Consider the following 12430-nt stretch of genomic DNA (forward strand, 5'->3'; position numbering starts at 1 on the left):
TAATTTAAGTTAAAATAAAATTTTATAGTGCACCAAAATCAAGTGTTTTTACTAATATTGTAGCATGTTTACTTTACGGTTACACAAATATCACTGTCCTTGTCGTTCTTAAAATAAAAAAAAACGGTTTTTTTTTCATACAATTCCATTTTATTATGTGTTTCTGCTTAATTTAAAACTGATCATAATAATTTATTATCAATTTGTAATATTTGGAAAATGGGAATTCCTCGACTTTTGTATTCTATGGTAATACTACACAAGAAGTTTTTGCCCATAGAAATTCCTTTAGTGGGCGTATGATATATTGGCCCACCCAAAATATATTGTATCTTAGCGTGAACTTTATATTTAACTCATAAATAATACTGTTTTTATTACTAGAATTAAGTTAATTAATAGATTCTTTAGGCCGAAAAGAATAATGATTTTGATAAATTTTTACAAAATTGCATTTTTACACATTTTAACACACTTTTATTTTCTAAATAAATTGACGTTAACACATAACATGAAAATAAAACTCGCGAAAGAAATCTCATCTTTACATATATTTTTAATTAAACTGCCTAATAAGGCTACTTAATTAAGTAGAATAAGTCTGAAGCTAAAGCGAAAGGTCTTTAAAAAAAAACATCTTTTTTAGTAGCTTGTAGCGGTTTCTATTCAGCCTTTACGGTAAATCGTTCACAGACTATAAATTTATTGTTTCCAAAGAATCTCTTACAACATACTCGCGTTAATTAAGTTGTGGTATAAATAAACATATTTATGGACACTTAAATGCTTTTAACTGAACATTCTATAATGAACTAATGTCTAGTTTACGATCCCCCGACAAAAGACGATTGGTCGAAACGGTTTTTGTGACGTCACGCTATTTTGATTTTGTTTTTATTGTCTATGGTTTTTTAACTGACAATGGTTAATTTAAATAATTGGGTGGTCTTATTGTAGTTTATCTTTTGTTATTTTGTTCCTGAGAATTGAAATTAACTAAATGCAATGGTAAAATCGAAGTGAATTTCTTTTTGAATTATGAACAAATACTTTTTTTAGGTGATTACCTCAGAGAAAAGTACGAGGGTGCTACAGAAGTGAAGGTGTCGAGACGCGGTAAACTACGACTCGGCAATCCTCACTACAGCTTACCAACTGCAAATGACTTGGTCTACTTAGAGGAGTCACCAAACTATTGCATCAAAAATGAAACACTTGTAAGTACATTTGAAAGAACTGTGGCGTTGCATCTGGCATATAACGACTCGACTTGGTATGTCACGGGTGGAGAAAAAAGATAATGTCATAAGGTTACATGACTAGCACGTAAGACGAATGTTGTAAATAAATAATTATAAACTGATGTGTCTTTAGAACCATATGATTACGTGAGTAAAGACAACAGTTAATTCGGATTATTATTATTCAATTTGTATTACAAATTAAAAGTGCAAAGTTCTTAATTGTAAATGGACATCTTTGATATGCAAACTCCTTGTCTATTGATATGAAAGAGGTCATCGTCATCAGCCTTTATCTGCCCTCTGTTGGACATAGGACTTCCCCAATACCTTTCACAGATAACAGTCTTTTGCCTTCCGCGTCGCATTATCATCCTTGAAAGAATTCTTCGAATTGAAACAAAAAGAAAGTCGAATATTTCTAATTTAATTAAGGATATTTCTGCACTTAGCACCTATTCATTGTACTTAAGCAACACTAATTTACAGGGTTCCCCCGGCACAACGGGTCGTGCGTGTAACAGAACGTCAGCCGGCATGGACGGCTGTTCCCTGCTGTGCTGCGGCCGCGGCTACAATACTAAGAAAATCGTGATGCGGGAGCGCTGCGAGTGCAAGTTCCACTGGTGCTGCCGAGTCGACTGTAACACGTGCGTGCGCACAGTAGAGTTGTACACCTGCAAATAATTTATAATCTGTATCAGTATTTTCATTATTGTCTATGAAAGAAAACTAACTATAAATGTTTGTCAAATAATTTGAATGCACTAAATGTACGCATTTTTATTCTGTAAGCGTGGTATACAAGTTCAAATGTTCTTTCAGATTTTCTAATTGCTAATGAATTTGAAACATTACATTCCATATATTTCCTATTACAACTGTACTTTTAAATCTCTATTTTGATTACGTCAAAGACTGGTTGTGTGTTAGATTATGTTCCCACCTATTTAAGTTTATTACTTAATGTAAATATACTAGATTTTAGAATTTAGTGTTACTAGAGAGGCTAATTTATTTTAAAACAAAACTAATTTATTGCTTCAATTGTTAGTAGAAAACGTGAACAAATTGTAAATTATGATAATTATTTACATAATACTCTTCAATAAAATAAAAATATCCTATGTATTTCAAATTAAGCCAAAGTCTGCTGTTTTATTTTACCTGGTTGTATCTTAATTAGTAAAGATTTTCTATTAAATCATATAAAATAATCTAAAAAACTTACTTTCTTGATTTATCATCAGCATTCTCCAACAACTGAACAAGTTCTCTTTTTTTATATTATTGAGTTCTAAAAAAGATTTAGTGAGGAATGGAATCGCAGTCGTTTCAAATCGACGAAGAAATTCTTCATAATCTGTATTCTAACCATAAACAATATTTTTAGTCTACAAGCATGACATTGACAGAAAATAATCTGTGCAGTGCATATGTCATTTGCATGTCAAAAATGTCGAAATGTGATTGATTTTGAAAGTTTTAAAAACGCAACCATTTTGGATTAATTGCTTGTTATTGAAAATATTGGCGTTTTATATTTTCATATAATTTCTTCAACAATAAAAATTACAACAGTACTGTGTGATTAAAATATGGGAAAGCCTTCATCGACTCGTTTGTCTGTTAGTTAATGTTTTGAAAACACAGTATATTGGTGTGATCAGGAAGTATGTTTAAAATTTGGTTTACTGTTAGGAGAAATTGCTACCTAAGGGCTTGAAGGCCTACCTAAAAACACTATTATTTTGACCATTATTAACAGAATGCATATTTGTATCTTATTAAACGATTTTTTTTTCTCATCTATTCCAAGGTGTAGTCTTATTTCATTTTACGTTTTAAATGTGTTTGCTTCAATGGATGATATGTTTAAGATTGACAATTATTGAAATTATTTTTCTCATGCTTAGATGGAATGAAAACAATGTAGGGTAACTCAATAAATTGCAAAATCAGTATTTTGTAACCTACTTGTTGATCACATCTGAGCCCTACAACATGGTGTAAATACTATGTAGTATTTGTAGATCATCTTAGCTTATGATTATTTGTAATGAAATAAATATTTTATTTTTGTCATCAACCATACAAGAATTAACATTGATTTTAAGGTCTTAAAGGATATAATATATTAAAAAAAGTAAAACACAAGACAATTAATGAAATGCTTTTGATTTATTAATTGATCATAAATATATTATAACTTTTATTTGATTTCTCTACTACTACTACTTTATCTATATCTTTATTTATATATTTGAATCAAATATATTCTTTAAATAAAGCATTTTTCACAGAAATTTTTAATATTAGTTAATACTCAGCTATTTTCCAGCAAGATTCAGAGCAACCAATAGTTTCAAATTCAATATATAAAATGAACAATTCAATAAGAAGAAAAAAAAGTGGTATTAAAAAGAGAAAAAGCAACAGAAAAACATTAAACAATGTTTTTAAAGTGTTCCAACAGTTAAAAGCAGATAATGCCTCAATAAATAGTTCATACAGTTCCATCGCATCTGTAGAAAATACTGTAATAGACTTAGACACAATAAAAACTCCTAAAAAAAGCAAAAATGATACAAGAAACAGTTTAATAGTCATATGTGATGATGATGAGGCAAACGCAACAAATGTAACAAACCTTAGCCCTCCGATACATTCATCAACACCTATTCATAACTCTAAAGTGAAATTAAAAAAGAACAGTGGTATTGAAATACAAAACGTAAATACAGATGTCAATTTAACCAAAGATATAAATCAAAATTCCTATTTAACGATAGATTTAACTGGAGAAAGTACACAACAGAATTGTACGAATAACACAGTAATAGACTTAGTCAATCCATCAGATAAACGAAATTTAACATCAATTAGTGATGTCAGTCTATCAATGAGCGATGATTCCGATGTAACAGTACTTAATATGCAGAAAAACAAACAGAGTAAACAAATGCAGAAATATGTAAATGGTATATCAAAGATGAATTGTCAAGAGAGAGGGAAATTATTGGAGATGATAATGCAGACTGTTTTCAATGGATGTAATGTACAGCAAAGTCAACGGAGTCTTAATATACAGGTATTTATTTCTACTACAGTAGAACCTCGACAACTCAAACCTTGGTAACATAAAAACTTCAAAAAAATAATGTTCTCTTCCCAGCTGAGCCCAAAACCTCTATGACATGGACCCTTGATAACTTAAAACCTCTATAACTTAAAATATTTTGTGTTTCCCTTGGACTTAAACTTATTAAAGACATACGATAAAGACAGCCATGTAGAAGATATTTGTGGTTCATCTGATAAGTGTGTGTGCCAGATGCCCAATATTAATCTTCATAAGTAAAGAATGGAAAGGCATAGTAAATTTGACACTAGAGACGCACTGGAAGGGGAAACTCCCTCGTTATTTGAATCTACTCTGTCCTTTAAAATGTATCTGCAATTTTTGTTTATGGGCAGATATCGCTTCGCATTTTCGGCGAATACTAGAGCCCCTTCGTTTGCCATCTAATAATAATAATAAAGCAAGTCTTTTAAATCTTCATGAAAATGGTATATTTCACCAACATGACAGAAAAAATGTAAAAACTCTCATTGTTTTTTTTTTCTCTACCATTTAGACAATGAATATTTACCCCTTTTTTTACATTTTTTTTATATCTTTTCAGGCACAGAGTACCAGGGCAACAGAAACTGTAGAAGATGTGTATATAAAAGAAGTGATTCTCGGTCAATCGAAATCAAGGAACAGTATTGGTAGCAACATATACAATCCCGAGGTAGATTTAAAAAACAGAACGGGATTACGGAGAATCATTATCGATGGAAGTAATGTGGCTATGCAGTAAGTATAGTACAATTTAAATTTTCTAAATACATTCTTATGCATGTCTTTCACACTAATCAATTATTTGGTCTTCCTCTCCCTTTGTAGCCACTAATCTAAGTCCTTCTTTGGATATTGTAAATTGTAATAGAACATTTACTTTTTATTTTCTTTAATTTGAATTTATACAAATATGTGCAGGAACTGGCAAAATAATTAGGATCTCTACCCTGAAGTTTTGTTAATATTTTAGTTAGCAATTTGTGTTGAAAAATTGTATTTGTTCTAATATAATTGATGACCAAGCAAATAGTACAAATAAAAGATAGCACTTTGACAAGTAAAAAAAAATTTATGGAAGAATGTTGTTTGCAGATGTTTTTAAATTAAAAAAACTGTCTAAAAAGTCAGGAAACTATACACACATAATTGGTATAAAATAGGCCAAAATCATGAATGTCAAATTAAAATTAAATAAAAAAGCGGTTTTTGTATGTTTTATTGTAAACTTGTAGGCACACAATGGGAAGAAAGTTTTCCGTGAAAGGTCTACAAATTTGCATAGAATATTTCTCTAAACGCGGACACGATGTGACAGCTTTTGTACCACGTTTCAGGTAAATCAGTTGAATTGATATTTTACATACATTATACTGTTTTCTTTCCAAAAAAGTTTAATTATTGTATTTGATGTTAACTTCAACCTTGGTGTTAACCTCTGTGTTAACGGCACCAGATGTAAGTTCGGCAAGAGCACGGAGCCGAGGCTGTTGGACAGCCTGGAGCGGCGCGGGCTGGTGGTCTACACACCCTCCAGAGAGATACAAGGCAAGATGATAGCCTCATATGATGACAGGTATTTATGTGGCTTTTGTTTAAAATATAGCTTTTGTCAACGGCTCCATCTGCAGAATAAACAAATACAAAATTAATGTATGTGCTCTTCCAGACCATGGTCTACATCTGTGGCAAATTACATCCAATGCGCTGTTCTGGTTATATGTAATTCTTAGGTGGATGGATGTTTTTTAGAAGTTGTCTTTAGAACTGCTCTTGGGTCTTGATTAAATTTGATTCTTACTGTAAAAATAAAATCGGTACTGCGCTGGAAAAAGGCACAACACTAGATTATTGGCATATACGTCCCATCCCTATGACATCTGTCAATGTCATTCAGAAGTATTGGAATAGCGCGCCATACTGACAGGAGATACGCAGTCTTATAACGTTGTTACAATAATATTAATTGCTTAAAATAGTTTTTTTTTTTAATTCTGAAAAAATAATATTTTAACATATATGTGTTGTCAACAGATACATAGTGCAGTGCGCGGCCGCGTTCGACGGTGTCATAGTGTCTTGTGATAACTACAGAGACTTGCTTTCAGAGAACCCTCGCTGGAGATTTGTTATAGAAAACCGTTTATTACCATTCACTTGGGTCGGGGACATGATTATGTTCCCCAAAGACCCTTTAGGTAGGAATGGACCCACTTTAGAACAGTTTTTAAAACATTAAGGGCCTGTCCCACCAAATTGTAAATTGATAACAATTGAATGTGTAAAATATGTGATTGAAGTATTGGATTTTGTTCCCTTATCTGACAGTGACATTTTTAAGCTATCTGAGGCTCTATCAGCCAGTAGTGGGACAGGCCCTTGTTCAATGCCCAACTCGTTTGGTAAAAGTGGCAGTCAGTGTAACTTTTTTAATTTAAGGTATACTTTACCTTGTTATCTATGTGATATAGGAATATAAAGATTTTAGAAGATTCTTGTGGTATAGATTTTTTTTGATATTTTTTTTGAGACAGGTTCTGATTGGTTGGAATAATGTGAAAGTATAATTTATGTTCTAATATGTTTTTTTTTCTAGTGATGTTTAAATTTGTGAAGTATAAAAGACAAATTGAGATTTTTTTAAACTCATCTGATAGCATAACAAAAAAAATTGGGAACCATATTATTTTAGAAGTCTTTGAGATACTTTTGTTTTTGCCGTTACTATGAATATTTTTTTTACTTTAAACAACAGTTGAAATAAGTTTAAACCAAGACGTAGATATTTTTTTTTATTAATACTTTTAAATTGATTTTTTTTTATGTTTCTGAGTTGATATTTACGAAATTATTGAAAACTATGATAATTTTTGATTTTTCCTCAAATGTGGTGAAGATTTATTTAAAAAAGAATGCGTAAAAAGTAATAAAAACAAAAATTGTAAATTTGTAGCATAAAAAGTGTTAAAAAAAATATTTTATTAAAACTGATAACTGAGAGAGACAAAAATGGCGTTGATTTTTTTTAGGTTAGAATTATGCTCAAAGTATTGTTTTTACAAGTTACCTTATAAATAATTAGGCTTCTCATGTAAATAGTAAAGTACATATGTTAGCCTTTCGACAAATTTATTGATATTTTAATTTCTGTCAGTACAATGGTATAAAAATATTGCTCGCTCTGAAAGTCGTTTATTTGTCACTAATGCCTATTTCACACTAAGCAAGTAATTTAGTCAAGTATCAAGTAATTTTGTATTTATTTTTAGTTTATTAGTTTGTAGACTCGACTAAATTTTTGTTATCCACATGTTAATACTAAGTTACTTGCTTCTCTAAATTGCTAACATAGTGCGAACTAAACCTAAGAGAGACTCTTAGTGCAGATTTAGTAAGAAAAAACTACTGTATACGACTTTGAAATGATGATTTTAACTTTTTTTTGAACTGTTTATATGGAAAATTAAGATTTTAGTTTCGAACAGGTTATGGTTATGATTATTACCTTTTGATGTAAATGTTGAGTGTATATTACTAATTCTATGTATATAAAAAAAGTGATTTAATAATACTGATGATTGATTTGTGTGTTTATTTAACCTTGAGTTTAGTAGAGTACAGATGTATATTGTTCTCGTTTATTCAACAATAAAAGGGATGCCAATATACGTAGGAAATTATCTAAGATTTCAGGTTGATAAAAAAAACAGAAAGATATGACACTTTATTTACCAAACTACACCATTAATATTGATAAGACGCATTTCATCTACATTTTTTATTCGCAAGCGTTTCAGAGGTTTGGGTATTCTGTCACTGACAAACATAAATAGACAGGCTAAAGAAATTATTGTGTTTTTAATTTTCGCAATTATGTCATTCGCGATGGCAAGGATTCTGACTAATAATAGATATAAAATTAACTTACACTTGCACAAACAAAGTTGTTTAATTTGGAACGAATCAAAATATGTCATTTACAAGCAATTGCCTATCCATTTATACATATTAGTAAGTTCAATTAGTGGAAACCTTAAAGATTGTTTTATATAGACAAAAACTTTACAATACGTTTATTAATTCTATTTGAAGCATATCATTTAACCGTATACATATTGGTTATATTTGTCTATGTACAATAAAGAAGCAGAAAGCATCATACCAACAATATTTTATTCCATAACTTGGCAAAGATCCAAATTGTAAGCTGGCAACATTGTAAAAAAAATATGTATTCCTATGAAAAATCTCACTTTCCTTACTCAAGCTCTTTACTCTTACCCTTATACAGTCTTTTCTTTCACAAACATCAATTCCATAGTTAAAGCATCTTAACACAAATTCACCAAAAAGAATTGAATATAAAAGAAAAAGGCTACAAAAGGGATTTAAAGCAAATGAAAACTATCCTGCGCGTCTATTAAGGGATTCAACAAAGACATTAAAACAAATCTTTTAATCTACTCAAAAAATCATTTTTATTATTTAGGCTCATTAAAGTTTATTTTTAAATTTCTTATTTGATACCTACCTTACTTTAGAATACATACGTGTGTATTTGCTATTAATAATTGCAAGATTTTTATTATCAAATATGACGCTGGCGCTCTCTCGTGTCGGAGGCCAAGACCCACTTTGGGGGCTGCGCCAATGCAGTAAATAATTGCAAGAGAGTGACTAACAAGAAATCGATTTTTCATCAAAATAGCTTGTATCCCTCTCTTACTAGTTAATAGTACTAATAAATATATTTATCTAATTAGGATATTAATGTAAGTTATACGAATTAACGCAATGTACTATTTGCCTAGATTTCGCTAGACAATGTACTTCTTAATAAAAGATTATTATTAATAAAATAGGATTGAAAAAAAAATTGCTGTACATAAAAAATGAAAATAAACAAAAAACAAAATGCGAAATAATATATTTTATTAACTATGAATGCAATTATTAAAAGTTTCTAATAAAATATAACTTAGAAAACTTAAACATATCATCACAACATGCTTTTTATTCTTACATACGACGTGCAATAAAATAATTATTAATAAACAACTAATAGTGAACATAATGACTTTGGTAACATAACAGTTTGACATTTGTAAAAACAAACAGTAAATTTACTATTACTTAATATAACAATTTAATTATTAATAATAACGACAGAAATTAATAATTTTATAATTATTTAACATTAATTTTTAATTGGAAGAAAACACAAAACAACCGTTTTGTTTTAGAACTGAATCTTGTAAAGTCTATTTAAATAAAAATTTTAATGCTTCAATTTATTTTTTAATTTTAAATAATTAAAAAGAAAATCAGATAAAAAGATCGACAGATAGATTAAATTTTAATTAAAAATTAAACGTCTGTACAAAATTTTCCATAGACAAGATTATTTTTAATCTATAGCATAAACAATATTTGCGCCGGAACAATTTCTATGTAAATTAACGATTTTGCGCCTTTTAATTTACAAAGCTGTAATTTTTTTTTTAATTTTATACTATTATCTTGTTTTAATTTTTTTCTTTTCTAATGACAGCTACTTTTTAATAAAATTGACTACAATTTAATGGATTATTTATATTACTAAAGCGTTAGATTTTTTTAAGGCAACAATTCAAAGCCACTATTTTTTATATACTAGAAGCAATAAACTAGGCCAACTTTTGGAAGGAATATATTATTATTTTATTTGCGTCATTTCACCAGACTTCATACATCGGACATTTTCCTATTCTTTAGCACTTTTAGACCGGATTTAAACCAAAAAAAGAAACAAAAAAAGCAGAAAAAAAAATAGGAACAATAGACAAAATATAATCCAGTTAAGCATAATTAGAAATCTGTTTCATCTATGGCATTTTTTTCTTCATTTGATTTCGTAAAGGAAATTAAACAGCTGTGAATTGTAACTAAACCCAGAGTAACACGCTTAGACTAACCCTTAGGGTTGTTTTCTCTCTCAAAGACCGATTTACGACTGTGTACCAGTTACATAAAAAAGTAGTAATTTTAACACAATACTAATTTGCAAAAAAACGCCATTTTGTACTTTGCCAGCAAATACTTCCATCTTTTCATATCTTTCATCCATAGATATACAATCTATAGACTATCAAGTTAGAAGTTCAAGATTTTTTCAAGTCATTTTTATTATAAATGACAATATTATGGTTACCATAAAGACTTGTCTTTTCGACGTTTTTTCTTTGAATTAGATATCTATAGATTACATATCTATAGATTGAACATTTATACACATCTACCCTTTGAAATGACCCAAACAACAGAATAGTCAGGCGTCTTCTTTTCCTATCATATCCAGTTTTAATTGTTCTAATTGCAATTGTCGTCTAATTGAACCTAATTGCGTTAAGATATTAATATTTTTCCCATCTTCTTTGGGTAATGTTTTTAATATATTCTTCTGAACTGCAGGAATTTTCCATTTATCGTCTACAATTTGCATTTGTTTGCTTAATTCTGTATTTTGGTTGATATCATTTGATTTTACAGGAGAATGTTTCAATACGGGAATTGGTAAAGTATCTTCTTTGCTGCGTTTCGGTTGTGTATGGATAAGGGCTTTTTCTATTATTATATTGTTGTTTTTATTATCTGTGTAATTTTCTCTAGCACTTTTATTTTCTGTGTAATTTACTTTGGCATTTTTATTATCTGTGTAGTTATCTCTGGTTTTATTTTCTGAGTAATTATCTTTAGCATTTTTAAAATCTGTGTAATTATCTCTGGAGTTTTTAGTATCTGTGTAATTATCTCTGGTTTTATTTTCTGTGTAATTTACTTTGGCATTTGTATAATCTATGTAATTATCTCTGGAGTTTTTAGTATCTGTGTAATTATCTCTGATTTTATTTTCTGTGTAATTTTCTTTAGTGTTTTCGTTGTCTTTCACAGATTTGGTTGTGTTTACATTTTCAGCTCTTAATTCTCTCACGTTACTCGAAATTAGACTTTCTCTACTTGGATTTAGATTCTTTCTTAAATAACTGTCGATATCGTAGTTTTGTGAGAATATGGAATTCTCTGGAATATTAATCGAATATGGGGGTTTATTTTGATAGTAAAACGGTAGTTTGTTTGTTTTCTCGCTGTGTGATGTTTGTGTCATGTCACGCGACACATTGGTGACAGGTTTGTGTGACGTAGATCTGAGGAGAGTTCTCTTTTCCTTCTCTATCTCACTTTGCAGTAAGGCTCTCTTCTTCTCGTATTCTGATGTATGTTCTTTCATCTGGAAATAGTTTATAATGTTTTATTTGTGGATTTTAATATTTATGTTTTTTTTTGTCTATTAAGTCTGTAGACATAGCAAGGATTTATTTAAAACTAAGCTGTTATTGCTGACATCTTACAACGATGTAGTGTGTGTTTGCTTTATTAGTATAGAAGTATAGATATAGCGAATTTTGTCGGGAGTTAATGGTCTGAGTGTTGGAAGTAAATTATATTTTTACAATTATTCAAATACGAGCTGTCATCCGTAAACTTCGTCGGCGTGTTTTTAAAAAAGTCATCTATCACATTCTCGCTTGCATCCACCTTCTATCAGATATATTTCAGTCAGTCCCGTCAAAATCGGTCCATCCGTTCCAGAGATAGCGGTGCGGTCGCCATTTTGACAGCGCGAAATTAAAAAAATGTAGCCTATAATATGCTCGTCTGTCAGCTACCTTTCAGTGAAAGTCCGGTTAAAATCGGTCCAACCGTTTCGGAGATTGCCCGGAACAAACGCGGCTTGCGAACAGACAGACAGACAAAAATTTTTTAAACGCGATTTTCGTTATCAGCAAAGTAAATACATCATCTTCCCGTAATTTGGAATATTTCTTTTGATATTACAAACACTCCTGTTTTATTATTCAGTAAGTAACATAGGTTTTTTTTTTATTTCTAACTAGCTTTCGCCCGCGCCTCCGTCCGTGTGGAATTAAAAAACAAAAGCGAGTAGTCTACGTGTTCTTCCAGACTATCCGTTTAGGCTACAAACTTTACCAAACATCAATCCATCTTAACTTTCGCATTTATAATA

At 30.0% G+C, this 12430-nt stretch overlaps 3 protein-coding genes across 11 annotated transcripts in view; 2 read left to right on the forward strand and 1 right to left on the reverse strand.

The window, feature by feature from the left end:
* Positions 1 to 2302, forward strand: part of LOC106110561 (protein Wnt-5b-like) — a 28976-nt gene extending 26674 nt beyond the window's left edge. For all 8 annotated transcript variants that reach the window (XM_013292421.1, XM_013292426.1, XM_013292424.1 and 5 more), the window contains exons 7-8: positions 1060 to 1217; positions 1731 to 2302. In XM_013292421.1, the coding sequence (XP_013147875.1) occupies positions 1060 to 1217; positions 1731 to 1928 (356 nt within the window). In that variant the 3' untranslated portion in view covers positions 1929 to 2302. The remainder of the gene's footprint in view (positions 1 to 1059; positions 1218 to 1730) is intronic.
* Positions 2303 to 2699: 397 nt separating this feature from the next.
* LOC106110524 lies at positions 2700 to 6663 on the forward strand. Of its 2 annotated transcripts, none has more exons than XM_013292380.1 (6): positions 2700 to 2869; positions 3583 to 4332; positions 4928 to 5103; positions 5601 to 5702; positions 5822 to 5941; positions 6400 to 6663. In XM_013292380.1, the coding sequence occupies exons 1-6, from the start codon at positions 2840 to 2842 to the stop codon at positions 6602 to 6604; spliced, it is 1383 nt and encodes a 460-aa protein (XP_013147834.1). In that variant the 5' UTR covers positions 2700 to 2839; the 3' UTR covers positions 6605 to 6663. The 2 variants fall into 2 exon arrangements, with proteins under 2 accessions (XP_013147834.1, XP_013147835.1); XM_013292381.1 differs by having other exon boundaries at positions 2701 to 2914.
* Positions 6664 to 9943: 3280 nt separating this feature from the next.
* The window catches only part of LOC106110461 (putative uncharacterized protein DDB_G0287265), a 19506-nt gene continuing 17019 nt past the window's right edge, over positions 9944 to 12430 (reverse strand). Inside the window, exon 8 of the mRNA XM_013292299.1 lies at positions 9944 to 11632. Coding sequence (XP_013147753.1) covers positions 10673 to 11632 — 960 coding nt within the window. The 3' untranslated portion in view covers positions 9944 to 10672. The remainder of the gene's footprint in view (positions 11633 to 12430) is intronic.

The sequence above is a fragment of the Papilio polytes genome, unplaced genomic scaffold (genome assembly GCF_000836215.1).
Source record: "Papilio polytes unplaced genomic scaffold, Ppol_1.0 DF824225.1, whole genome shotgun sequence".
Classification (NCBI taxonomy): Eukaryota; Metazoa; Arthropoda; class Insecta; order Lepidoptera; family Papilionidae; genus Papilio; species Papilio polytes.

Coding starts and splice junctions, on each gene's coding strand:
- LOC106110524 (XM_013292380.1), top strand. CDS start 2,840: ATGGGAAAGCCTTCATCGACTCGTTTGTCT. Junction 5,104..5,600: donor GGAAGTAATGTGGCTATGCA/GTAAGTATAGTA, acceptor GTAAACTTGTAG/GCACACAATGGGAAGAAAGT. Junction 5,703..5,821: donor GCTTTTGTACCACGTTTCAG/GTAAATCAGTTG, acceptor TAACGGCACCAG/ATGTAAGTTCGGCAAGAGCA.